Source organism: Perissodus microlepis, chromosome 11 (assembly GCF_051167445.1).
Source record: "Perissodus microlepis isolate ML-2025 ecotype Zambia chromosome 11, ASM5116744v1, whole genome shotgun sequence".
Taxonomy (NCBI): Eukaryota; Metazoa; Chordata; class Actinopteri; order Cichliformes; family Cichlidae; genus Perissodus; species Perissodus microlepis.
Genome location: NC_140471.1, coordinates 31,747,195 through 31,774,114, shown reverse-complemented (window position 1 = coordinate 31,774,114; position 26,920 = coordinate 31,747,195). Strand labels below are relative to the sequence as shown.

Genomic DNA, 26,920 nt, shown 5'->3' with positions numbered 1-26,920 from the left:
CAAAGTGCTTGGCATTAAAGAACATATCCACCCTTCCTCTACCCCTGTGTAGCGTAAGCCTACAAAGCTTATAGATCCACAGAGAATGCCATCACCATGGCTCTCCATGTCACACTGACCTATCTTAAACAGAAGAGGGCATAGTATGTGAGGATGCTTTGTATTGACTAAAGCTCTGCATTAGCTGATAGGTTTCAATATTTGTGGTTTCAATAACTTCCTATTTGTGTGAATCAAGGATTTCCTGTCTTACCACCACCACAGTCAGATTTACTGGAAGGCTACGTACAAATGCAGCCCACTTCTCCCCACACAGCCTGAACACAAAACAATCATTAAAACTGAATATGTCACAATAGCACTGGGACTAACTTTAAATATGAATTAGAAAGCCTACAGAGATTAAATCTGCAAAGCAGTAGGATGGTGTAAAAGCTCAATTTGTCACTGAGCATCGATGAAACAAAGAAATCACAGACTGCAAGAACCTCTCCCTGCTAAACATTAAAAGAAGGTAGACAGGTGGGTTACCAGTATAAGCTGAATATATGTATAAAAGTCGTAACCACCATGACATCGGCTTCTGGTTTCTGGCTATAAACAGTAAACAGCGTCTGTGTCTGAAAATGTATTCAGAAAAAGCAATCTATCTGAAGGCTTAACTGGTGGTGAAAGCACTTACAAAAAGACTGCTGGTCCTATAAAAGTTACTCATGTGATGTCATAAATAAATAACCCAAGAGTTGTCTGCCAAACAGGATGTGATATAAACACTAGTTGCTAGGGAAAAATCTGTAATCCCTGACCGATTGCCACGTATTTCCTGCAGGTTGCTGAAATTGTCTGCAAAGAGGTTGCTGTATCAAAAACCTCCTTGTATTTGCTTTGGTCACGAGCAGACTGTCACAGTTGCCTGTAGTTTGCATTGAAAAAACTGACATGTCTGCAAACACTCACTTACTACTTGCCAAGCGGTAATAAAGCTTAAAAAAGTGCAATGCAAATTTTTACCTTAAATTCACGAATTCTCGATTTCTGGATTGCATCACTTTTTTTTTTTAAAGTGATGCAATCCAGAAACAGTTATATAAGAAATTCTCCAAAAGTCACCAACACGCCACCACACAGTTAGAAGGTCCAGTTCAGTAACTCAAGCCTTGACAGCCAATAGCTATTGGCTCCACATACTTTTGTTTCTAGTTGTACAAAAATTTTAACTTCATTTTTACTCAAGCTAGATGCTTTAACATGGGAGTCTATTAGGACTGACTTGCTTTTGGAGTGTCAAGTGGCCATTTGAGGAGCTGTAGATGTTTTACACTTTGCCGTTAGCACTGGTGCAGTTTCTATCTTGAAGATTCACAGAAAACCTTGCATGATCAATCAGTCCTGCCTGCCTGGCCACTTAGGAACTATTTGGTGAGCTATTTTTACCACTTTTCTACATAGTGTACTGGACGCATCACAGGATGTCATACCAACTTATAACAGCACACAGGAGAATTTTCCTGAGAGCGATAAACTATCCTGAGAAAATAAAGGTTTCGCCTCACTGGGAATAAACTGCCTTGGCTTTCAAACAGTCATATCTCTAAGATTAAAATAATGCTTCCTTTTGTGGCTGTATTTAAAAAAGAGGGACAGCTTCCTTAGGTGATGGGTGTTCATCCTTCATTAATATTCAAAACACAGTCATTGACATTTTAGACATTTGAGCTGATACTCCTATTCAAAGAGATGCATGCTGAGTGCTCACATACAAATTAGCTCAATTTGGCCTCAGTTGAAGCAATCAATAGTAATGAAGTCAGAGGGTTAAAGCCACACCACTAACATATGAAATGTAAGAAATCTCCCCAGTGGCACAGAATGACACAAATTGGCACAAATTTAACTGAAATCAAGTTTCAGTGTTGGTTTGATGCAGGAAATGTCTATCGTAAGAATGAGTCACATTTAACCCTTTCAGCCACACTAAGTGCTTTTGTAGTCTGAGCTCAATTGACAGCTGGCTTTTCACTAGAGCTTAAATTGTGGTAGTTATAAAGATTTGACGTTGCTCCTTTTTATGATATTTCAGATGATGAAGGGTGTCATCCAACTTTGATTTTGGGGCCTGGATTAAAAGATAAGTCCCAAACGCATAAACACAAGTGTGCAGCAGAAATGTTTTGTGCTATGTTCACAACAAAACACTTCTGCAGTAGACATGAAGGTGACTCAGCAACAGTTCTTGCCGTGCAGTTCTGCTTTTCACTCAGTGTTGTGCAGAGAAAAAGACTTGAGAGTAATAAGCATTTCACTTCTTGGAACAAACCTAATATATCCTATTCACTTACCAGCCCACCTTTAGATAACCTGTACATTGAAACCTTTTATGTAACCTCCCACCTACTGGAAGCAGCATTTAATCCGACCCACAAGCCTCAGCATGAATTGAGTTTCATAAAAGGTTGCTGAACAATGACCCAGATATTGGCGGTGTGGCAGTGGCGCCTCCAGGCTATCTGGGTAGGTCATGTGGGCGTTTACATTTGTGTCAGAGTGGCAGAGCCAGTTGAAATATTGACATGTCCTTCACATGTGACTAGCAATGACTAACTACAAGACATCTGCTTCTCAGAGTGATGCGCAGCCAGGATCTGGCCAATTTTACTGTATAATTTGAGTATAATTAAGTTCATTCTAAAACAAAGAAATCTATTATAGGAAAAACATAATTACATGAGCGTCACTATTAAAGTTTATTTACACAAAGTAAACTTTAAGCAGCGAGCTGTAAGGAGACACTGCTCTTATCAGCTTGTAAAGCTGTAATGATGAACACGTTGGCCAACATTGCTGCGTCTGCTTCCTCTTTGCATATCAGGCAAACACAAGCTTTTAAATGTCAGTACTTACTGCCTCCGGCTTGGTATCCAACAACTCCTCAGTGAAATGTCTGGCTATTTAGATGCTAAACGTTCCGCTGTGTTTACCAGCTAGCTGATTACTAAGTTTGCTGCGGTGCTTGGCAGGTTCATCAAAGAATTTTTAGTGCAGTTTCAAATTAGACTATAGGGAGTGGGGACGTGTGAGACCGAACCAAAACAGAACATTAAAAAGAAAAAAAATCTATGAACAAAGGCCTGTTCTCAAACCAGTCATACTGATTCTGCAAAATATTAATGAATCCAAACACAAATACACACAAATACAAGTGAGGCCTGCTCTACAAAGGTGGTTTCGTTTACCCTAACATTACCAGTTGGGCTAACCAAGTAAAATATTTTACAAAGTAGTTCAAACTAAAATATATTTTTTTTAAATAAATAAATATGTAAAACAGACTGAAGGCAGCACAGCTGCTGCAAGGTATTGTGTGTGAGAGAGGAAAATTATTGTATTTAATACACTGTATGAATGTATATGCGCTTTAAATAAGACCTACTGGATTAATAATGTTTAGATTATATGAACCAGGCAGGAAAGTAGGCAGGTTTGTTGAACGTGTGCAGACTTGTCAGAATTATATTTGTATCATCAAGAAAGTGGAGGGATGTGACAGACTGCAACTGTTATTCCAGTAAATGTTTAGATGTGCATAATATTGTTTTAGCATTCTTGTTTTAGCAACAGTAAAAAAATAAATATTTATAATATAAATAATTCAAGTAGAGCTGTAGCCTATGCCAAATATAGATTTTTTAGCACAGCCACTTTATTTTTAGAGCCTAAATATTTTAAAGAGTGGCACCAATTTAGCTCGAGTCAAATTCAGTTCTTTATAAAAAATGAATTATTTGTGAATTTTTTTTTTTCAGAACATTCTGGATCCTGATGACACAAAAGATAGCCCTCAGATGTCAGTAAGCTCCAGGAGCAACAGACCTGCATCATTATGAGATCATTATATATATGTGGGGCAGACACAATGGAGGCAGGTTAAATTAGCCTCTCTGCATCAATGACACCCTTCTGTCTCCAAAAATAGAGTGAAACACAGACACAAACACACATAGCACACTCAGCTTTCTGTTAGTTTCGTCTTGTCCTGAGTGACAGGATCGGAGCTGGTCTGGGGTGGAAAAAAATCTCTTTGGTTACATTTAATTCATTTAGTCATTCATTTTTTGTTTTGTTTGTTTTTATAAAGCCAAATTTAACTGAATGATGAAGAAAGTAGTACTATAAACACCCTTTGTTCTACACAATACTGCAATGAAAGCAATTTTAGGTTCTATGACTCAAACCTCTTTCTCAAACAAATGTCCAAAGCCCATATCAGTTCTACTTCACTCTTCCTTTGTGCTATAAATAACAGCCTGGATGTGGAAGATAGACAGAATCATAAAGGGACCATTATATAAGTCGTGAGCATCTACACAGGCTGACCCTTGGTCTTTCTTCCCGGAGGAGTTGGTCAGATTGATGCTGGCTAGGTCACAGACAGCTGGGGCTTATTTGCCATGTATCCATCCCCAGGCAGAAGCCAAAGTGCTTTACAAGGTAGAGCAACATTCATGTGTAAACACTAGGCAGCAGTCATTTTGAGAAAGTGTGTCCATGTATACAGGAAGTTATGGAAGGGAGACTAAAATGCACAACTAATTTCAGTTTTGAACATGTTGGAGAAGATGTAACTCCTCTGTTATAACAATTAGACTTCCAAATACTTAGAAGCATAACCAAATGAAACATGTCCAAATAGATCCATTAAGTTTTAAATCTAAAAATCTAAAAAATCTCTACCTTGTAGTGCAATATTTCTTCAGATTTAATGTTCAGCAAATGACTCCAGCTGAAGATCTTCCAACCATTTAAATGAGATAAAATCTTAATACAATCTGATATTTACATAAGATACTTTTCATCAAAGCAATGTGGCAAATTTAAATGTAAACATGCCACAATTTTGTCTTCCTCGCTGGTTATTTTATCTTTCTTAACAAATGCTTGATCAGTTCTTTGAAGATGGATGGATGGATTTTATTTTTAGAGCAGGAGAAAGTGCTTGTGTGAATGGGTGAATAAGGCACGCTGTATAAAAAGTGATTTGAGTACTCAGAGAGTAGAACAGCACTATGTAAGAATCAGTCTATTTACCATATTTATATATGTGAGCAATGATCTTTTGATGATCTTTGGTGAATGGGAATTAAAATATACCCAGAAGATTTAAGCATAATGTAGAAAACATATAAAAATAAGTTAGGAATATCAAGCTTCAAATACTAGCCATTTTAAAATGTTATTTACAAATGTATTTTTAAAATACTGATAATATTAGTGATAGTGATAATAATATAGTAGGACACAGACTGTATAACCACTGACACATTGTTTCATGGTTGTATCTTTGTTTCTGTTGTCATGGTATTTGCACCAGTGTTTGCTAAGAGCATCTTTCAGATGTTCAGCTGTGACAAACTATGCTTGTGTAATTTGCAAATCTTTTCATTGGAAAAATATTTGTGGGTGAACAAAGCTTATAGGTTTAAAGCACCAGTAAAACAAACAAACAAAAAAGATTCTTCATGTATCAGATGACACAAATCTAAGAAATTTGTGGTTTTTGTGCCCATCATCCCGTGCCCGTCTGTGGCTCAGACAGTAGAGACTGCAGGGCACGGCAATCCACTACACGCCGAGCAAATACAAAAATACAGCATAGCCGTGAAATGTTGGAGCCTCTGTACATGTATGAATTTAAGGGGTGTTTACATGTGCCCACAATTACAAATTCATGCCAGTGTTTGTGTAGTAGGATCTCTATCTGTCCCCATGGAGAGCACTGAACTATAGAGTATTAACTTAGGATGAGTCACTGGAACATTCTTGGCTCAGAGGGAGCAAATCACATTTGTTCACTCTTCCCATCTGCCATGTAATGAGGGAAAAGGAGAAAAAACAGGGAACCACACAGACAAATAACATTGTAACTGATGAATGACATCGATTTATTCATACAGCATTTATATAAAACAAACAACATGTGTGCAATACTAAATAAACGTTTTTTGTTAAAGAGAACTTAATTTTCTATAAAACGTCTATTTAATGTCATAAAATTAATAGGGACTAATACTGCAGTGTTTTTCATTGCTCTACAATTCATAGATCATAGATCAAAGGGTTTGGGTATGCTTATGTTTCTGTTGATACAGTTTCAAATCTCTAAATTAAAATAAGCATCTTTTCCAAACATTTAGCCTTTCTAACCAAAATTATATCAATAGTCATACACCGTTTACTGTTTAAAAAAAACATTAATGGTGCATTACTTTTATTGTGTTTTACAACTCCTTGCAGTCATCCCTCGAACCCTTATCCTGTGTGGTACATCTGTGGAGGAGTGCACACAAATTTCTATTATCCATGTACTTATGGGACTAACACTCTAGGCTCAGAGACGTCATTGTTCTCCAAGGTTGCTGCTGTCAACTAGCCTTGACCAAAGCGACCGTTTAGACACAATCAAGACAAAGTAATTTCTCTTGTTTTGTATATAGTCCTCCTCAGCGCTCGCCTTGTTTGGCCTGTGAGTTTAGGTTGACGGCCTTGTCTTGGTAGGTTTACAGTTGTGCCATACTCCTTCCACTTCTGAATGGTCGCTTGAACAGTGCTCCGTGGGATGTTCAGGGCTTGGGAAATCTTTTTGTAGCCTAAGCCTGCTTTAAATTTCTCAATAACTTTATCCCTGACCTGTCTGGTGTCTAAATCCAATTGAGAATCTGTGGCAAGATCTGACAACTGCTGTTCACAAACACTGTGCATCTAATCTGACTGAGCTGGAGCTGTTTTACAAAGAAGAATGGGGAAGGATTTCAGTGGCTAGATGTGCAAAGCTGGTAGAAACATACCCTAAAAGACTGGCAGCTGTAATTGCAGCAAAAGGTGGTTCTACAAAGTATCGACTCAGGGGGCTGAATAATTACGCACACCCCACTTTTCAGTTATTTATTTGTAAAAAATGTTTGGAATCATGTATGATTTTCGTTCCACTTCTCACGTGTACACCACTTTGTGTTGGTCTTTCATGTGGAATTCCAATAAAATTGATTCATGTTTGTGGCTGTAATGTGACAAAATGTGGGAAAGTTCAAGGGGGCCGAATACTTTGCAAGCCACTGTAATTCTGTCATTTTTATCAGCTAAGGAGTCCATTTTAAATATATTAACATTCATAAAAGAAGTACTAAATTATTTTATGTATCAGTTATTAACGTAATCAGTTAACTAAAAGTTCCATAAGTTTAATTTAAGATTATTAATTAATTTATAATGGTTATAATAAAGGTTGACTGAATACTATTAATCAGTACCATAGCAGTCATGATGGATTGCTTCCAAATGTTTATTTTACCAGGATCAAAATATTTAATGGCTGCTGACTTTCTGAGTAGTAAATAAAAACAATGCAAGGCAACGATTCAGAAGTGTGCTCCTAAATCTTATGCTTCATTTGAATAAAAGTGGATTTAAAAAAAACAAAACAAAAAGCAACAAAAGGTTTTAGATACAGCACTGTGCACCGATATTAACGATGATCAGGTGTGTGTTTGTTCCAGGTACTGTAGCAGTGATCAGCAGAGGTGATGTTGGTGGAGTCGCCGGTGCATTCAGGCAATCTCAGGTTTTCATGACCACTGCTGATGTGATTCGTCCTCGACCCAGTGAGCAGAACACATCCTTACACTAACAAGTGCTGCGATGTTATCAAACTGGCATGACGCTACCTTCATTCACAGCAGAATAAGAGCTGCATTCTTCGCCGTCTCTCCAACCTCATATTTTAATTCCATTTACAATTTTCTATTTTTTTGCAGTTCAAATGACAAGATCAGTAATACATTTAGGATTCACCAATTTACGTGCTTGATTTGATTAAACTGTCTCAGTGCAAAGCAGGAGGAATCAACTCTGCAAAAAACTGTAAGAAGCGAGAGCACGTGTTGTTGGAGATTCTCGAAACTGATGTTTAGTCAGCAAATTCATCTATAGGGTGATAGATGCTTTCTGTCTCTTCAATCAGATAAGGTCTTGGCTAATTTTCAAGCTTTAAAAACAAATACTGCAAACTAGGCCTAATGTTTGACTTGAAGTGTGGAGAGCTCGCTCAGAGCAGAAATTTATGAGCAGAGAGGAGTTCTGGATGGAGCCAAGTGTCCATGACCTCTGACTAAAAACCCTGAAATGGGCTACATAGCCAGAAGGCATGAAAGAAGTCATCATCTTAAATGTCAACAGTGTGGACATGTGTTGCAGTACATTTTATGGCTGCTAAGATGAACCAAAGGAATGACACATTTTATTAAGCAGCGTTGCAGATTGTGGAAAATCCAGTATGGAGCTTTTTTGCATTTCCAATTATTGTTGTAATGAGTCTGGTGTGCTGGAGGATTTTTTTCATCTCTTGGTTGCAAATGTTTGGTTTCAGAATGACTAGAATGAGTATGTTCACATAATTTTACTCGAAATTAAAGTAACTTATTACTCATAAAATAATTTGCTTTTTATTTTATGGAGTGTAGAATGAGAATTTTTACTGTACTGCTGAGAGTACATCAGCAGAGAGAACAAGAGGAGGTTGATTTACCGCATCACTGTGAAGGGATACATTTTCAGAATACTACTTTCAAACAGAGTAAATGGATGTTTTAAGTGGAAGTCATGGATGCAGCCATCAGTGGGGATTCATCTTCCTCTCACCGGCAGATAGTTTCAGGTCCAAAGTATCTTATAGTTTGCCTATTGGGCAGTTTTGTACATTCAGAGATTACATATTTTTATGTTATATTTCAATAGACCATGTGATTTTTTTTTAAATTTCTTCAATAAAAAGATCAAAATGCATAATTTACTCATTTAATATTGCCTGTATCTAAACTGTTATACAGCCTTTGTGTCACAGATCACAGCAATGGATTCCCCTTTATTGTGATGGATGTTCGCACTTAGGTTCCATATTTGCTGCAGTAAATACTTCCCTGGGGCAACAAATGTGTAATAATCCACGGCTGAAAATAACCTCTTCAAATACCATTTGCTCTTGTTTAAATAACATTTGCTAACATTTTCTAAAACAGATGTCTACATTGCATCTGTTATATAAAATTTAACACTTGTTAAAATAATGTAAAGATTCTAACAAATAGCAATTAAAACATAAAACACACATACACACAATTATACTGAAGTTTTAGCTTGTTACATGCACCTATTCATTGGATCTGTTTAATGATTTACTGCATCTCTTCAGTAGGCGAGACTTAGAGCTACAATCTGGTGGGGAAAGATGAAAACTGTTGAATGATCGATTTTGAACTTTGAGTTAAAACTCTGTTGTATGACTCACAGATATTAATAGCCATGACTTCACTGAAAGACCTTTGTATATTCCATTTTTTTTACAAGTTTACAGCCATCACTCGTACCTGTACCATTACTAACAAATTTTAGGTCAAAACATTTTTAACATAACCAAATGAATTGATCACAAAAGTAATTCAGAGGTTATCATTGTAAATAACAGCAATTACATTGTGGAGGACAAAATGATTCCTGGTTTATTTTTGTTCTCTTTTACATTGCAACAAGCCCAGAGAGACCTAATTCTCATTGATGTCTTATTGATCAAGTATTTGGAGCAGCACCTCCTCTATCTGTTCACTGAAGCTTTAGGCAGAATCCCCTTTACACCTCTTTAGTAAGGTGAAAGCTAATTCACGCTGGGCTCAATATGCCAGCATCTCATTCTGTCAGTGGATAAATGTAAAAGCAATACATCCTTTGAAAGCATAGAATTAGAACACAGCTGAAAGGAGGAGGACTCTTGACAGATTAATTGTTATATTTTTAGTAAAATGACACATTTTACACCTATACCTAAAATGTTTCCATTGTTCCATATTTATTGTTGTAGAAAAGAGAATTGTAAACAAACTCTTTTCATACCATTTCTGTTTAGTTTTTTTCCCCCCCTCAGAAATGATTTGTAAAAATAGACTGAACATAACACAAGCCTGAAGCAAACTAACTGCCTAATGACTGATCCATTCTGTAGCATGGAGGAGTCGGTATGTTGAAAAACAGTTTGAAGGTGTCAGCAACACATTTGTTTTCCATAATAGTTTTTATTACCGTTCATTACATCAGCAGGTACAAATTTTATCATGTTTAATGTTAATTCGTTTCTATTGGAATTCCAACAAAAGGTAAAAACTAAAAGTTAAATATAACTTTTAAAACTAGTCTATAAATAAATAACTGAAAAATAACTGTAATAGTAACAAAACCTTAGATATAATATAAAGAATAGCAAAAAAAGTCCTCAGCCTTAGTCAGAAATTGATTTTTCCAACCATAGAAAGAAATTCACATGCAGCATTGTGCAATATCACTTCTTTCACTCCACGTCAAGATTACTACTATCAAAAAAGTAATCCATTACATTATAACCCTACTTTCAGAAAAAAATATTGTACAAATAATTATTCCATTCCATTTGTTTGTGATATTGTTCAGAGAGTTGGTAGCTCATTAAATCGACCTCTCAGTGTATTGACATTATGTCATTACATATTTGATATTGGCAGCATCCCCTCCATCACATAATCAGGTTCCTTAATTTCCCTCAGAGTGACAGCTTTACCTAAAGGCATCAGTCTCCTCCACAGGCCTCACCACCAGTGTTATGGAGCTGTACTTAGCTTGTTTGCACTTCTTCAAAATTTGAAGGCATTATCAGCTGACATTCATGTTATAACCCCTGCACAAAATAATGCAAATACTTCAATATGTAATTTCAATACTCTCTATTATTTTTCTTGTCTTATTTTGTAATTTATTAAAGTCAACACCACTACTGTAAACTTTCCCAACAACAGGACACAGGCTATGAAGACTTTGCCAGGACTCAACTGGGAGGACAGTGGCACAAATATGCACAACATTCATTCAGGAAACTGAGATTGGCATCCTTGGTTTTCTGTCTTTTTCATTTACATTTGCTGTATGTTTAAGTTAATGCACCAGAAATACTGTAAGCCAGAAATATTAGGTTGGACTCTTTTATCATTGTGTGAGAGTTGGAGGCAATTAGCTGTTTATCTAATAATTTTTGTTTACTAAGGTTTAAAGTTAGAAAAAAGGAATGTTAAACAACTTTAAATTACATTGAGCAGAACACTGCCTCTGCATTGCAGGTTTTAACACCAGGCGACTACAAAGAAATATTACTTGGATGTTTGTAAGTACTGCATCCAAATGTGGGGGAGGAGGAAAAAACAAAAGTTCATTTTAGTTAAGACTGCCTGAAACGTTGTTAAATGATGTTTTCAGTAGGTGAAGCAGGCTGGCGAGATGAAAACACCACAAGGCATGACAGTTCTGTGGGTACCACTATAATGTTAAAGGTACAAGAATGTGTGAAATGTGTCCGATGTGATCCCTACCTTGGTTTCAACCCTTGCAGCAAGTTGAATGCTTTCCACATCCCTTTCAGCAGTCATGTCACAGTAAGTGTTTTGATTTTAACAGCTGCTGGAGGTTAAAGTGAGATCAGTTAAGATGTTTGAAGCCACAGAAATCAGCACTATCTGCAACAGAAGAAACAGATGTTTCCAGCTCTGTGGGATTCTGCTCATTTGGATCTTTTTTTAAAAACTGTAATTAATCTGGTGATTTCATGGGGCAGTAATGTGAATTACAACCCCATCAAAATGAACTACACAACTTTTTGTGTCTGGATCGTAATCTATAAGTTTGCATTATACGTTAAGCGCACATAAACACACATTTGCCTACAGTGTATGTACTGGTCCAAATACTTGCACAAGTACATACAACATACATTGCTTAGTTATGGCGTTTCATGAATGCCCTGCCTGCTAGCATCTTGCACACTGCTGTTATGTGCTGGATTGTTTCAGGGGCATCTTTACACAGCACATGGGATCTTGGTGTGATGCCTGGTGTGATGCACTCCAGCCTCTATAGATCTTGTGCTCAGAGCTTGCCTCTGTGGAACCTTCTGGCTAACAGAAGGCCGGACAGTCCTGATCCTTAAGGACCCCCAGAAGGGACCGGCCCCATCCAACTACTGGCGAAGTGATTGAAGCTTTCTAACATCTTGCTGCGTGTAGAAAGTGATCTGAGCTTCATCAGAAAGTAGATTCTGCTCATCTCCTTCTTTTACACAGCATCACTGTTGGTCTTCTAGTCAAGTATGTCACAGTGACTAGTGTGAGTGCTACCACCTCTAGAGAATTTGTTTTATGATTTACATATGAAAATAAGGTCAAAGACTGACCATTCAAAACGGGTGGCCAACTCATCGTCTGCATTCATATGTGGAGCATTCAGATCTCAACCTTAAAACAATATTCAACAAACTTGTAAGTATATCTTTATATTTTCACCATTTGAGTGTTACAATACATTTAGATTTTGTTGTTGTTAATGTTTTTTTATTGTCTCTTTACATAGAAATTACAGATGGAACAATTCATTCTATTGCATATATTATATGTCAATAAATGAACAGTGTTTGTCTCTTTTTAGTTTAATATTGACTAACAATAAACACAGAAAAAGAAAATGAAAGATCAACTCCTAAAAATACAAAGATAACAGCTGTAAAGTGAATAAATCTTGGGTGTGTACTGGTTTGTAGACATTATTTGGGAATTCTAACTTTTTCCAAATTTTCACTATTTTCCGTCATTTTATTGAAAAAACAACTCATTCAATACGAACATATACTTGCTCTTTGTGGAGACAATGAGTGTGGCAGGGATAATGGTTGAAATGGCTGCAAAACCTAACAAACCTGCCAGTGATGCTAAGGCGGACATGGCAAACATAAGGCTTGGGGGCCAGAAGCCGCCCAATAAAAACTCTGGCCCAATTGACATCTTTCAACAATGCGAAACAAAGTGATGAAGTAATATATAAACAATTAAATGACAGAAAAGTTCCTGTTTTTTCACAATGTAGTATAAAAAAATCTGTTTCTTTCTCTTGTGTCTACAGTAAAATAAGTAAACAAATAATTTATCTGGGCAATTAGACTGTTAGAACAATTTTTACTGTAATTTTTATACATTTATTTCTTACAATTTAAGTATCTAGTGTTGTATATTTTCATAGTAATCTTCTTTTTTTTTTTTTTTACATATCCCCAAAGTGAACTTTTAAAGTCATTATTTTCTGACCTTATTCTCATTCTCAAAAGCATGTTATGTCATTCTTTAGCTGATTAACACATCAATCAGAGAAAACTGGAAACAAATGCAAAGTAATGCAAAAGCTCTAAAGTTGGTGTTTTATTTATACCTATTTCCTTCTCTTTACAGTGAAATCAGAAATGGGCTGTTTCCCAACACTGACTCTCCTCTTCTTTGGTAAGATCCCAAATTTGTATAATGGAAATGTGTGATTTGAATTGTAAAGTTGAAAAGGAAGCCATAAAAAACATATTCAATTATGAAAACAGTGTGTCAGAAAGAATTATATGTTTCATTTTATTAAAACTTTGAGGAGGTGCAAAGAGGTGAAACAATAACTTGATACTCCTTTTCCAGGCATTATATAAACTCCTAAAAATTATCTTCTAAAGCTATACCTTTGACACTGTGCATAACATGAACTACTCCCATGCAGACACTTCCTCAACTCTCACTCATAAATTTTCAGGGACAAAAACTTCACGTCTCTCTTTTATGAGCAACTGCTCTGCTCCATGTGTCTGTTTCAATGGAGAGCTGCAGAGCATACACAAACAAGTGTTGAGTAACATTACTTTTATGAGGAACTTACATTAAAGGTTTACTGCCAGTAAATGTGATTAAAATTATGGCACTACCTACCGAGAAAAGTGGCCTGTTGGAGTGCTTTCATGCTACTAAAAAACAACAACACACTTTTCAATTTAGCTGACAAGTCAATTAAGCCAATATGGGAAAAAATATTGTCTCTCTTTCGAGTCCTTGTCACTCTTGCTTCAGTATTTTGGATCAGCTGAAGGTTGTGAAGAGATATTGTGTAAATGCAAAAAAGCAGTCCAATATATTTGTTTAATATGGACACAGAAGGACATATACTGGAAGGACATATATAAAACGATTTCAAGATTCCTTACAGTGTTGGCCATTGTTATTTGAACTGGAATCCACAAAAGAGCCCAAAATCAAGTCTGCAGGAGCAACTCAGCGCTGAGTTGCTAAATTCTAACATAGTGTCTAAGCTCTGACTAAAAAGGTAAATATGCCATGGTTGAAATAAACTTGAATTATTGTTTCGTCTTCAGATAATCGAGTAGTTATGACCCATTCATGACCCCAGCAACAAAGTGAAATATGCTGTTGGGATATGTTTAAAAATAAAAATGTTTTCTATCACAAAAACTGTATGCAGATACTTAAATCCCAAATATAATGACAAACACTGAATTCAATATTGATCATATAACATTTGGTCATTACTGCAATATTACTGCCCTCCTTTAGCAGTTTTTATATTAGTAGACTGGTACCCTGTGTAGCCTGTCAATGTAGTTAAAAAATTGTAAGGGCAAAAAGAATCTTTAATGTTTGTTTTACCCTTTTCTTGTGTGTACTGTGAGGAATCTAATACTACTTATACTATCAATTATCATTGTTAAGGATTTAGTCTCTGCTCCTGCTCAAAGTTCCCTCCTCGTAAGTACTACTACGTTGACAAAAAAATTAGCTGGAACGAAGCTCAACAATACTGCAGAGAGAAGTACACTGACCTGGCCACCATTGAAAGCATGGATGATATAAGCAGGCTAAATTCATATTTTTCCTACGACTGGGCATGGATTGGACTGCAGGATGATCCCAAATCCTGGAAGAATACGCTAGGCAATGACACCAACTCCTGGAGATGGGCAATAACTGGTGAAACGAGCAAAATTGATTACCACAACTGGGACTCTACTCAACCAGATTATTCTCATGCAAAAGAAACCTGTGTGATAATGGGTCTTGGAGGAAAGTGGTACGATAAAAACTGTGGTGAAAGCAAAACTTTTGCTTGCTGCAATGGTAAGAAAATATTTTCATTCATGGATTTCACCTACTGACCTGACTACTGACTTCACCTGCATTTTTCACTGGCAGATTTGACAGAAAGCATCACTGAAGATTTGCTGTATAAAATATAAGAAAAACCTTAGCTCAAAAAGTTTGAACTTATTGGAAAACATTAAATTGATTATCCAAAACTTGTAATCATTTACTGCAATGCTAACTGATTAATATCCCTAATAAATTGAACATCTATCATCTGCCATGGATGCTTAAACACTTGCTTCATGCGTTTCCCCCTCACTGGTTCATTTTCTATCTGCTGCAGTTACAGAGCAAAACAAGAAAAACTACATGTACATCTCTACTACAAAAAATTGGGCCTCTGCTCGAGAACACTGCATAAAACTAAGTATGAACTTGGCAGTGATCGAAAACAGTGAGGAGAACGCTGAGGTCAGTTCATTAAAACCAAACAGTGATGACATTTGGATCGGTCTGTACCGAGTGCCATGGACCTGGTCTGACAAGAGTCAGAGCTCCTTTAGAAACTGGCGAAGTTCCAGCCCAAATAACCCTCCGGGTAACCAGCATTGTGTGGTCGAGAATAACCTCCACGTGTGGGATGACGACATATGTACAATAAAATATGTTTTCATTTGCCATCAAGGTAAATGTTCAATAACACACACACAAAACAAACAAACAAACACACACACACACACACATAAAAAAAACTTGTCCTGACTAACCCTAACTCCTGTTTCTCAATTTGTCAAAACTTACTGTTATTTTATAACAACATGTTTCCTTCTAAGTTGCAAAGTTGAGGACGACAGTGAAGCTGAAGTTTGTGACTGATGTTGACTTAAGTGACTCTGCAACTAATGCCCAGATCCTCCAGCAGGTAAAATCCTTGTTTTTGCTTCTGGAAAAAAAAAAGCAAACAAACAAACAAAAACAGAAAGAGCAATGGATAAATATACTGACAGATAGCTTCAAGAAAATGATGAAACCACCTACTTATCTTTCTATTCTATCACAGCTAAGAGCCAAGCTAACAAGCCAAGGATTGACTGATTTCAAGCTGCAATGGAACATTCAACCCAAGAAACAAGAGAACAAGGAGAATAGTGAAACTTAGAGAGACTTGGGATGCTTTGGATCATTGCTCAGCCTTATAACTCAAGTGTGCTAAAGATTCAGGGCAGAAATTGATGACCAGACATTCTCCTGAAGGATTTTCTAATGTTTTAGACAAAAAATTATTGTCATTTTTTTTTTATGTTAAACTATGACAAGTCACCCAGTTACCAAAGCAGAAAAGCAGCCCCAAAGCATTACACTACCACAACTACTTTTGTTGATGTGATATTCTTTTTATGAAATGCTGTGTGATTGTTTTTTGCATAGCACAGTAAAAATCTCCAGAAAGTTTAACTTTCATCTCATTAGGCTAAATGGTTTGATAAACAGTTTAATGATTTTGAAACCTTAAATACTAAATTGACCTTCGGTTTTGTTTTTATCTGATATGGTTAAATGTGAAATGTCTGACTTGGTTTTGTTTGATAAACAATTTGGTGTTTCTGAAGATAAATATTAAATTGACTCTTATTTTTTGTTTGTTATCGTCAGTCAGTAGCTAAAAGAATTAACTGGTATTTGTTTTATGTTTATTTTTTGAATTTTTGATCCTTCTACTGATTTGCAATTTGTTGTCATCAGTTAACAGCTATAGAGTTAACTGCTAATTGGGTTTCTATTCTGATTCTCCCTTAAATTGATTTCTGACATCAGGAAACAGCTATAAAGTTTGGCATTTGTTTTCGTGTCTGTTTTTGAATATTGATCAGTTTAATTTGATATTGTTAGTCAGTCTGTAATCAGCTGAAAGCTATAGAATTTCCGGTATTTGTTTCTGATCCTTGCAGTTGATCTTGAGATTAATTTTTATTATCAGTTGGTGACAAGTTAATAGTCTTGGGGTTAGTTTTTGCTTTTACATTTGATCTTATATTTGATTTTTGTCGGACTGATAAATGTTAACAGTTCTAAATTAACTGCTATTCTGTTTATGCTGTATAATTTTCTTTGATTGACTCTTATCTGTTTAATGTATAGTTAACTGAGTGAATCAATTCCTCAATTCATTCTGATATTTGTTTTGTTTGATTCTGAAATAATTACTGTTAAGTTTATTGATAAATCAAATCTTATTATGTTTGATTAATTTCTTATCAAGTCTTGTTAGAGATTCTTTTTGAGTTAATTCCTAAGCTGAATTTTGGCATGGTTGATCTCATCTTTTATTAGTTTAATACACTCTTTTTGAATTATTTACCAGCTGGGTTGAATAGCTGTGATTTTTCTTGCTTTGAATTAAAATCATTAAGTTTGCAGTTTTTATTTTCAGTATTATTTTAGAGTGGTTCTCCTCTTATCTCCATCACCGATCCTTTTCTGTGGCAGTCTCCGATTTTAGGTCATCCTCTACCTCCCTTACTTATGGTGTCCCTCAAGGGTCAGTTTTGGGGCCTTTATTGTTTTTAATATATCTTCTCCCCCTCCAGCATATAATGGGCTCTTTTGAGGACATTTCTTATCACTGTTATGCTGATGATATTCAGTTGTACGTTTCTTTTATGCCCGAGGATTTATCTAAGCTTCAGCGTCTGAATGATTGCTTAGATTTGATCAAACGTTGGATGGCTGCAAATTTCCTCCAAGTCAATGAGGGGAAAACCGAAGTCCTCGTATGCGCCCCTGATAGATTTTTATCACAGATAGTGAAAGCCCTTGGTCCTCTTTCAGTGTATCTTAAATCCTCTATCAGGAATTTAGGTGTCACCTTTGACTCGAGTCTCACATTGGATGGGCATGTGAAATCTCTGGTTCGGTCTTGTTTTTATCATTTAAGAAATGTGACTAAGCTAAGCCCGATTTTATCTCGCTCTGAATTGGAGATTGCTATACATGCATTTATTTCGTCACGCTTGGATTATTGTAATTCGCTGTTTATGTGTCTAAGCAAAGGTTCTCTGGATCGTCTGCAGGTTGTGCAAAACACTGCAGCTAGGCTTTTGACAAAATCCTCCAAGTACTCACACGTGACACCGTTGTTATCTCAGTTACACTGGCTTCCTGTTAAATTTAGAGTCAATTTTAAGATCCTGGTCTTGACTTACAGAGCTGTGCACGGACTGGCACCAGCCTACATCTTTGATCTGCTACAGCCCTATGTCCCTAGCAGGTCTTTGAGGTCATCTGATCAGGGCTTACTTGCTTTAAAAAATACTAAGAGGAGGACTAAGGGTGATAGAGCTTTTGCCACTGTGGCAGCTAGACTGTGGAACTCTCTCCCCCAAACATTAAGAACTGCGGACTCAGCAGCTGTTTTTAAAAAAACAACTCAAAACTCACCTTTTTAAAACTGCTTTTGGTTACATTTTTTGCCTGTTTTATTTTCTCTTTTTAAATCTTTTTATGACTTGTAATCTTATGTGCAGCACTTTGTGATTCTGTCTTGAAAGGTGCTATATAAATAAAAAAAATATTTATTATTTATTTAAGTATGTCACAGTGACTTATTGGATGTGCGTTACCACCTCTAGAGAATTTGCCTTATGATTTACATAAAGCAAGGCAAGGCAAGTTTATTTGTATAGCACAATTCAACAACAAGGTGATTCAAAGTGCTTTACAGAGACATTAGAAACAAAAACAAATAAAAAACATGATTTAAAATTGATTAAAGCAAGCAAACAAACAAAAAAACAAACAAACAAACAAACAAACAAAACAGTATATAAAATCAAAAATCAAAACAGATAAAATCAGAACAGTAGATAAAATCAGAAGTTAAAATGTAAGTTTTGAAATTTAAGCTTAAGTGCGGATTTGGTGCTTTATTTAAATGCAGCTGAGAATAAGTGAGTCTTCAACCTGGATTTAAATAAACTGAGTGTTTCAGCTGATCTGAGGCTTTCTGGGAGTTTGTTCCAGATGTAAGGAGCATAAAAGCTGAATGCAGCTTCTCTGTGTCTGGTTCTGACTCTGGGAACTGATAAAAGACCGGATCCAGGTGACCTGAGGGATCTGGAAGGTTCATACTGGGTCAGGAGGTCACTGATGTATTTTGGTCCTAAACCATTCAGAGCTTTATAGACCAGCATCAGAACTTTAAAGTCTATCCTCTGACGGACAGGCAGCCAGTGTAAATATGAAAATATACATATGAAAATAAGGTCGAAGACTGACTGACTGACTGACTGAAGGGTGGCCAATTCATCGTCTGCATTCATATGTGGAGCATTCAGATCTCAACCTAGTGACTAGTGTGAGTGCTACCACCTCTAGAGAATTTGTTTTATGATTTACATATGAAAATAAGGTCAAAGACTGACCATTCAAAACGGGTGGCCAACTCATCGTCTGCATTCATATGTGGAGCATTCAGATCTCAACCTTAAAACAATATTCAACAAACTTGTAAGTATATCTTTATATTTTCACCATTTGAGTGTTACAATACATTTAGATTTTGTTGTTGTTAATGTTTTTTTATTGTCTCTTTACATAGAAATTACAGATGGAACAATTCATTCTATTGCATATATTATATGTCAATAAATGAACAGTGTTTGTCTCTTTTTAGTTTAATATTGACTAACAATAAACACAGAAAAAGAAAATGAAAGATCAACTCCTAAAAATACAAAGATAACAGCTGTAAAGTGAATAAATCTTGGGTGTGTACTGGTTTGTAGACATTATTTGGGAATTCTAACTTTTTCCAAATTTTCACTATTTTCCGTCATTTTATTGAAAAAACAACTCATTCAATACGAACATATACTTGCTCTTTGTGGAGACAATGAGTGTGGCAGGGATAATGGTTGAAATGGCTGCAAAACCTAACAAACCTGCCAGTGATGCTAAGGCAGACATGGCAAACATAAGGCTTGGGGGCCAGAAGCCGCCCAATAAAAACTCTGGCCCAATTGACATCTTTCAACAATGCGAAACAAAGTGATGAAGTAATATATAAACAATTAAATGACAGAAAAGTTCCTGTTTTTTCACAATGTAGTATAAAAAAATCTGTTTCTTTCTCTTGTGTCTACAGTAAAATAAGTAAACAAATAATTTATCTGGGCAATTAGACTGTTAGAACAATTTTTACTGTAATTTTATACATTTATTTCTTACAATTTAAGTATCTAGTGTTGTATATTTTCATAGTAATCTTCTTTTTTTTTTTTTTACATATCCCCAAAGTAAACTTTTAAAGTCATTATTTTCTGACCTTATTCTCATTCTCAAAAGCATGTTATGTCATTCTTTAGCTGATTAACACATCAATCAGAGAAAACTGGAAACAAATGCAAAGTAATGCAAAAGCTCTAAAGTGGTGTTTTATTTATACCTATTTCCTTCTCTTTACAGTGAAATCAGAAATGGGCTGTTTCCCAACACTGACTCTCCTCTTCTTTGGTAAGATCCCAAATTTGTATAATGGAAATGTGTGATTTGAATTGTAAAGTTGAAAAGGAAGCCATAAAAAACATATTCAATTATGAAAACAGTGTGTCAGAAAGAATTATATGTTTCATTTTATTAAAACTTTGAGGAGGTGCAAAGAGGTGAAACAATAACTTGATACTCCTTTTCCAGGCATTATATAAACTCCTAAAAATGATCTTCTAAAGCTATACCTTTGACACTGTGCATAACATGAACTACTCCCATGCAGACACTTCCTCAACTCTCACTCATAAATTTTCAGGGACAAAAACTTCACGTCTCTCTTTTATGAGCAACTGCTCTGCTCCATGTGTCTGTTTCAATGGAGAGCTGCAGAGCATACACAAACAAGTGTTGAGTAACATTACTTTTATGAGGAACTTACATTAAAGGTTTACTGCCAGTAAATGTGATTAAAATTATGGCACTACCTACCGAGAAAAGTGGCCTGTTGGAGTGCTTTCATGCTACTAAAAAACAACAACACACTTTTCAATTTAGCTGACAAGTCAATTAAGCCAATATGGGAAAAAATATTGTCTCTCTTTCGAGTCCTTGTCACTCTTGCTTCAGTATTTTGGATCAGCTGAAGGTTGTGAAGAGATATTGTGTAAATGCAAAAAAGCAGTCCAATATATTTGTTTAATATGGACACAGAAGGACATATACTGGAAGGACATATATAAAACGATTTCAAGATTCCTTACAGTGTTGGCCATTGTTATTTGAACTGGAATCCACAAAAGAGCCCAAAATCAAGTCTGCAGGAGCAACTCAGCGCTGAGTTGCTAAATTCTAACATAGTGTCTAAGCTCTGACTAAAAAGGTAAATATGCCATGGTTGAAATAAACTTGAATTATTGTTTCGTCTTCAGATAATCGAGTAGTTATGACCCATTCATGACCCCAGCAACAAAGTAAAATATGCTGTTGGGATATGTTTAAAAATAAAAATGTTTTCTATCACAAAAACTGTATGCAGATACTTAAATCCCAAATATAATGACAAACACTGAATTCAATATTGATCATATAACATTTGGTCATTACTGCAATATTACTGCCCTCCTTTAGCAGTTTTTATATTAGTAGACTGGTACCCTGTGTAGCCTGTCAATGTAGTTAAAAAATTGTAAGGGCAAAAAGAATCTTTAATGTTTGTTTTACCCTTTTCTTGTGTGTACTGTGAGGAATCTAATACTACTTATACTATCAATTATCATTGTTAAGGATTTAGTCTCTGCTCCTGCTCAAAGTTCCCTCCTCGTAAGTACTACTACGTTGACAAAAAAATTAGCTGGAACGAAGCTCAACAATACTGCAGAGAGAAGTACACTGACCTGGCCACCATTGAAAGCATGGATGATATAAGCAGGCTAAATTCATATTTTTCCTACGACTGGGCATGGATTGGACTGCAGGATGATCCCAAATCCTGGAAGAATACGCTAGGCAATGACACCAACTCCTGGAGATGGGCAATAACTGGTGAAACGAGCAAAATTGATTACCACAACTGGGACTCTACTCAACCAGATTATTCTCATGCAAAAGAAACCTGTGTGATAATGGGTCTTGGAGGAAAGTGGTACGATAAAAACTGTGGTGAAAGCAAAACTTTTGCTTGCTGCAATGGTAAGAAAATATTTTCATTCATGGATTTCACCTACTGACCTGACTACTGACTTCACCTGCATTTTTCACTGGCAGATTTGACAGAAAGCATCACTGAAGATTTGCTGTATAAAATATAAGAAAAACCTTAGCTCAAAAAGTTTGAACTTATTGGAAAACATTAAATTGATTATCCAAAACTTGTAATCATTTACTGCAATGCTAACTGATTAATATCCCTAATAAATTGAACATCTATCATCTGCCATGGATGCTTAAACACTTGCTTCATGCGTTTCCCCCTCACTGGTTCATTTTCTATCTGCTGCAGTTACAGAGCAAAACAAGAAAAACTACATGTACATCTCTACTACAAAAAATTGGGCCTCTGCTCGAGAACACTGCATAAAACTAAGTATGAACTTGGCAGTGATCGAAAACAGTGAGGAGAACGCTGAGGTCAGTTCATTAAAACCAAACAGTGATGACATTTGGATCGGTCTGTACCGAGTGCCATGGACCTGGTCTGACAAGAGTCAGAGCTCCTTTAGAAACTGGCGAAGTTCCAGCCCAAATAACCCTCCGGGTAACCAGCATTGTGTGGTCGAGAATAACCTCCACGTGTGGGATGACGACATATGTACAATAAAATATGTTTTCATTTGCCATCAAGGTAAATGTTCAATAACACACACACAAAACAAACAAACAAACACACACACACACACACACAAAAAAAACTTGTCCTGACTAACCCTAACTCCTGTTTCTCAATTTGTCAAAACTTACTGTTATTTTATAACAACATGTTTCCTTCTAAGTTGCAAAGTTGAGGACGACAGTGAAGCTGAAGTTTGTGACTGATGTTGACTTAAGTGACTCTGCAACTAATGCCCAGATCCTCCAGCAGGTAAAATCCTTGTTTTTGCTTCTGGAAAAAAAAAAGCAAACAAACAAACAAAAACAGAAAGAGCAATGGATAAATATACTGACAGATAGCTTCAAGAAAATGATGAAACCACCTACTTATCTTTCTATTCTATCACAGCTAAGAGCCAAGCTAACAAGCCAAGGATTGACTGATTTCAAGCTGCAATGTTACATTCAACCCAAGAAACAAGAGAACAAGGAGAATAGTGAAACTTAGAGAGACTTGGGATGCTTTGGATCATTGCTCAGCCTTATAACTCAAGTGTGCTAAAGATTCAGGGCAGAAATTGATGACCAGACATTCTCCTGAAGGATTTTCTAATGTTTTAGACAAAAAACTATTGTCATTTTTTTTTTATGTTAAACTATGACAAGTCACCCAGTTACCAAAGCAGAAAAGCAGCCCCAAAGCATTACACTACCACAACTACTTTTGTTGATGTGATATTCTTTTTATGAAATGCTGTGTGATTGTTTTTTGCATAGCACAGTAAAAATCTCCAGAAAGTTTAACTTTCATCTCATTAGGCTAAATGGTTTGATAAACAGTTTAATGATTTTGAAACCTTAAATACTAAATTGACCTTCGGTTTTGTTTTTATCTGATATGGTTAAATGTGAAATGTCTGACTTGGTTTTGTTTGATAAACAATTTGGTGTTTCTGAAGATAAATATTAAATTGACTCTTATTTTTTGTTTGTTATCGTCAGTCAGTAGCTAAAAGAATTAACTGGTATTTGTTTTATGTTTATTTTTTGAATTTTTGATCCTTCTACTGATTTGCAATTTGTTGTCATCAGTTAACAGCTATAGAGTTAACTGCTAATTGGGTTTCTATTCTGATTCTCCCTTAAATTGATTTCTGACATCTGGAAACAGCTATAAAGTTTGGCATTTGTTTTCGTGTCTGTTTTTGAATATTGATCAGTTTAATTTGATATTGTTAGTCAGTCTGTAATCAGCTGAAAGCTATAGAATTTCCGGTATTTGTTTCTGATCCTTGCAGTTGATCTTGAGATTAATTTTTATTATCAGTTGGTGACAAGTTAATAGTCTTGGGGTTAGTTTTTGCTTTTACATTTGATCTTATATTTGATTTTTGTCGGACTGATAAATGTTAACAGTTCTAAATTAACTGCTATTCTGTTTATGCTGTATAATTTTCTTTGATTGACTCTTATCTGTTTAATGTATAGTTAACTGAGTGAATCAATTCCTCAATTCATTCTGATATTTGTTTTGTTTGATTCTGAAATAATTACTGTTAAGTTTATTGATAAATCAAATCTTATTATGTTTGATTAATTTCTTATCAAGTCTTGTTAGAGATTCTTTTTGAGTTAATTCCTAAGCTGAATTTTGGCATGGTTGATCTCATCTTTTATTAGTTTAATACACTCTTTTTGAATTATTTACCAGCTGGGTTGAATAGCTGTGATTTTGCTTGCTTTGAATTAAAATCATTAAGTTTGCAGTTTTTATTTTCAGTATTATTTTAGAGTGGTTCTCCTCTTATCTCCATCACCGATCCTTTTCTGTGGCAGTCTCCGATTTTAGGTCATCCTCTACCTCCCTTACTTATGGTGTCCCTCAAGGGTCAGTTTTGGGGCCTTTATTGTTTTTAATATATCTTCTCCCCCTCCAGCATATAATGGGCTCTTTTGAGGACATTTCTTATCACTGTTATGCTGATGATATTCAGTTGTACGTTTCTTTTATGCCCGAGGATTTATCTAAGCTTCGGCGTCTGAATGATTGCTTAGATTTGATCAAACCTTGGATGGCTGCAAATTTCCTCCAAGTCAATGAGGGGAAAACCGAAGTCCTCGTATGCGCCCCTGATAGATTTTTATCACAGATAGTGAAAGCCCTTGGTCCTCTTTCAGTGTATCTTAAATCCTCTATCAGGAATTTAGGTGTCACCTTTGACTCGAGTCTCACATTGGATGGGCATGTGAAATCTCTGGTTCGGTCTTGTTTTTATCATTTAAGAAATGTGACTAAGCTAAGCCCGATTTTATCTCGCTCTGAATTGGAGATTGCTATACATGCATTTATTTCGTCACGCTTGGATTATTGTAATTCGCTGTTTATGTGTCTAAGCAAAGGTTCTCTGGATCGTCTGCAGGTTGTGCAAAAACGCTGCAGCTAGGCTTTTGACAAAATCCTCCAAGTACTCACATGTGACACCGTTGTTATCTCAGTTACACTGGCTTCCTGTTAAATTTAGAGTCAATTTTAAGATCCTGGTCTTGACTTACAGAGCTGTGCACGGACTGGCACCAGCCTACATCTTTGATCTGCTACAGCCCTATGTCCCTAGCAGGTCTTTGAGGTCATCTGATCAGGGCTTACTTGCTTTAAAAAATACTAAGAGGAGGACTAAGGGTGATAGAGCTTTTGCCACTGTGGCAGCTAGACTGTGGAACTCTCTCCCCCAAACATTAAGAACTGCGGACTCAGCAGCTGTTTTTAAAAAAACAACTCAAAACTCACCTTTTTAAAACTGCTTTTGGTTACATTTTTTGCCTGTTTTATTTTCTCTTTTTAAATCTTTTTATGACTTGTAATCTTATGTGCAGCACTTTGTGATTCTGTCTTGAAAGGTGCTATATAAATAAAAAAAATATTTATTATTTATTTAAGTATGTCACAGTGACTTATTGGATGTGTGTTACCACCTCTAGAGAATTTGCCTTATGATTTACATAAAGCAAGGCAAGGCAAGTTTATTTGTATAGCACAATTCAACAACAAGGTGATTCAAAGTGCTTTACAGAGACATTAGAAACAAAAACAAATAAAAAACATGATTTAAAATTGATTAAAGCAAGCAAACAAACAAAAAAACAAACAAACAAACAAACAAAACAGTATATAAAATCAAAAATCAAAACAGATAAAATCAGAACAGTAGATAAAATCAGTAGTTAAAATGTAAGTTTTGAAATTTAAGCTTAAGTGCGGATTTGGTGCTTTATTTAAATGCAGCTGAGAATAAGTGAGTCTTCAACCTGGATTTAAATAAACTGAGTGTTTCAGCTGATCTGAGGCTTTCTGGGAGTTTGTTCCAGATATAAGGAGCATAAAAGCTGAATGCAGCTTCTCTGTGTCTGGTTCTGACTCTGGGAACTGATAAAAGACCAGATCCAGGTGACCTGAGGGATCTGGAAGGTTCATACTGGGTCAGGAGGTCACTGATGTATTTTGGTCCTAAACCATTCAGAGCTTTATAGACCAGCATCAGAACTTTAAAGTCTATCCTCTGACGGACAGGCAGCCAGTGTAAATATGAAAATATACATATGAAAATAAGGTCGAAGACTGACTGACTGACTGACTGAAGGGTGGCCAATTCATCGTCTGCATTCATATGTGGAGCATTCAGATCTCAACCTTAAAACAATATTCGACAGACTTGTAAGTATATCTTTATATTTTCACCATTTGAGTGTTACAATACATTTAGATTTTGTTATTGTTAATGTTTTTTTATTGTCTCTTTACATAGAAATTACAGATGGAACAATATGTATTCATTCTATTGCATATATTATATGTCAATAAATGAACAGTGTTTGTCTCTTTTTAGTTTAATATTGACTAACAATAAACACAGAAAAAGAAAATGAAAGATCAACTCCTAAAAATACAAAGATAACAGCTGTAAAGTGAATAAATCTTGGGTGTGTACTGGTTTGTAGACATTATTTGGGAATTCTAACTTTTTCCAAATTTTCACTATTTTCCGTCATTTTATTGAAAAAACAACTCATTCAATACGAACATATACTTGCTCTTTGTGGAGACAATGAGT

At 35.8% G+C, this 26,920-nt stretch overlaps 2 protein-coding genes across 7 annotated transcripts; both read left to right on the top strand.

The window, feature by feature from the left end:
• The first annotated feature begins 11,973 nt into the window (after positions 1-11,973).
• Positions 11,974-18,530, top strand: LOC146378238 (lectin-like). Of its 3 annotated transcripts, XM_084944150.1 has the most exons (6): positions 11,974-12,377; positions 13,338-13,385; positions 14,646-15,050; positions 15,361-15,702; positions 15,851-15,939; positions 16,078-18,530. In XM_084944150.1, the coding sequence occupies exons 2-6, from the start codon at positions 13,349-13,351 to the stop codon at positions 16,174-16,176; spliced, it is 972 nt and encodes a 323-aa protein (XP_084800276.1). In that variant the 5' UTR covers positions 11,974-12,377; positions 13,338-13,348; the 3' UTR covers positions 16,177-18,530. The 3 variants fall into 3 exon arrangements, with proteins under 3 accessions (XP_084800276.1, XP_084800277.1, XP_084800278.1); XM_084944151.1 differs by lacking the exon at positions 11,974-12,377 and having other exon boundaries at positions 13,061-13,385; XM_084944152.1 differs by lacking the exons at positions 11,974-12,377; positions 13,338-13,385 and having other exon boundaries at positions 14,774-15,050.
• An 856-nt stretch (positions 18,531-19,386) lies between these two features.
• LOC146378237 (lectin-like) lies at positions 19,387-25,674 on the top strand. Of its 4 annotated transcripts, XM_084944147.1 has the most exons (6): positions 19,387-19,523; positions 20,481-20,528; positions 21,789-22,193; positions 22,504-22,845; positions 22,994-23,082; positions 23,221-25,674. In XM_084944147.1, exons 2-6 carry the CDS (start codon positions 20,492-20,494, stop codon positions 23,317-23,319), a joined length of 972 nt encoding a protein of 323 aa, XP_084800273.1. In that variant the 5' UTR covers positions 19,387-19,523; positions 20,481-20,491; the 3' UTR covers positions 23,320-25,674. The 4 variants fall into 4 exon arrangements, with proteins under 4 accessions (XP_084800273.1, XP_084800275.1, XP_084800272.1 ...); XM_084944149.1 differs by having other exon boundaries at positions 20,481-22,193; XM_084944146.1 differs by lacking the exon at positions 19,387-19,523 and having other exon boundaries at positions 20,306-20,528.
• Positions 25,675-26,920: the final 1,246 nt, after the last annotated feature.

Bases quoted from the DNA above. Each gene is read 5' to 3' on its own strand.
- LOC146378237 (XM_084944146.1), top strand. From the start codon at position 20,417: ATGCAAAGTAATGCAAAAGCTCTAAAGTGGTGTTTTATTTATACCTAT. The intron at 22,194-22,503 runs GTAAGAAAATAT...TATCTGCTGCAG, and splicing joins AACTTTTGCTTGCTGCAATG to TTACAGAGCAAAACAAGAAA. The intron at 22,846-22,993 runs GTAAATGTTCAA...TTTCCTTCTAAG, and splicing joins TGTTTTCATTTGCCATCAAG to TTGCAAAGTTGAGGACGACA.
- LOC146378238 (XM_084944150.1), top strand. From the start codon at position 13,349: ATGGGCTGTTTCCCAACACTGACTCTCCTCTTCTTTG. The intron at 13,386-14,645 runs GTAAGATCCCAA...ATCATTGTTAAG, and splicing joins ACTGACTCTCCTCTTCTTTG to GATTTAGTCTCTGCTCCTGC. The intron at 15,051-15,360 runs GTAAGAAAATAT...TATCTGCTGCAG, and splicing joins AACTTTTGCTTGCTGCAATG to TTACAGAGCAAAACAAGAAA.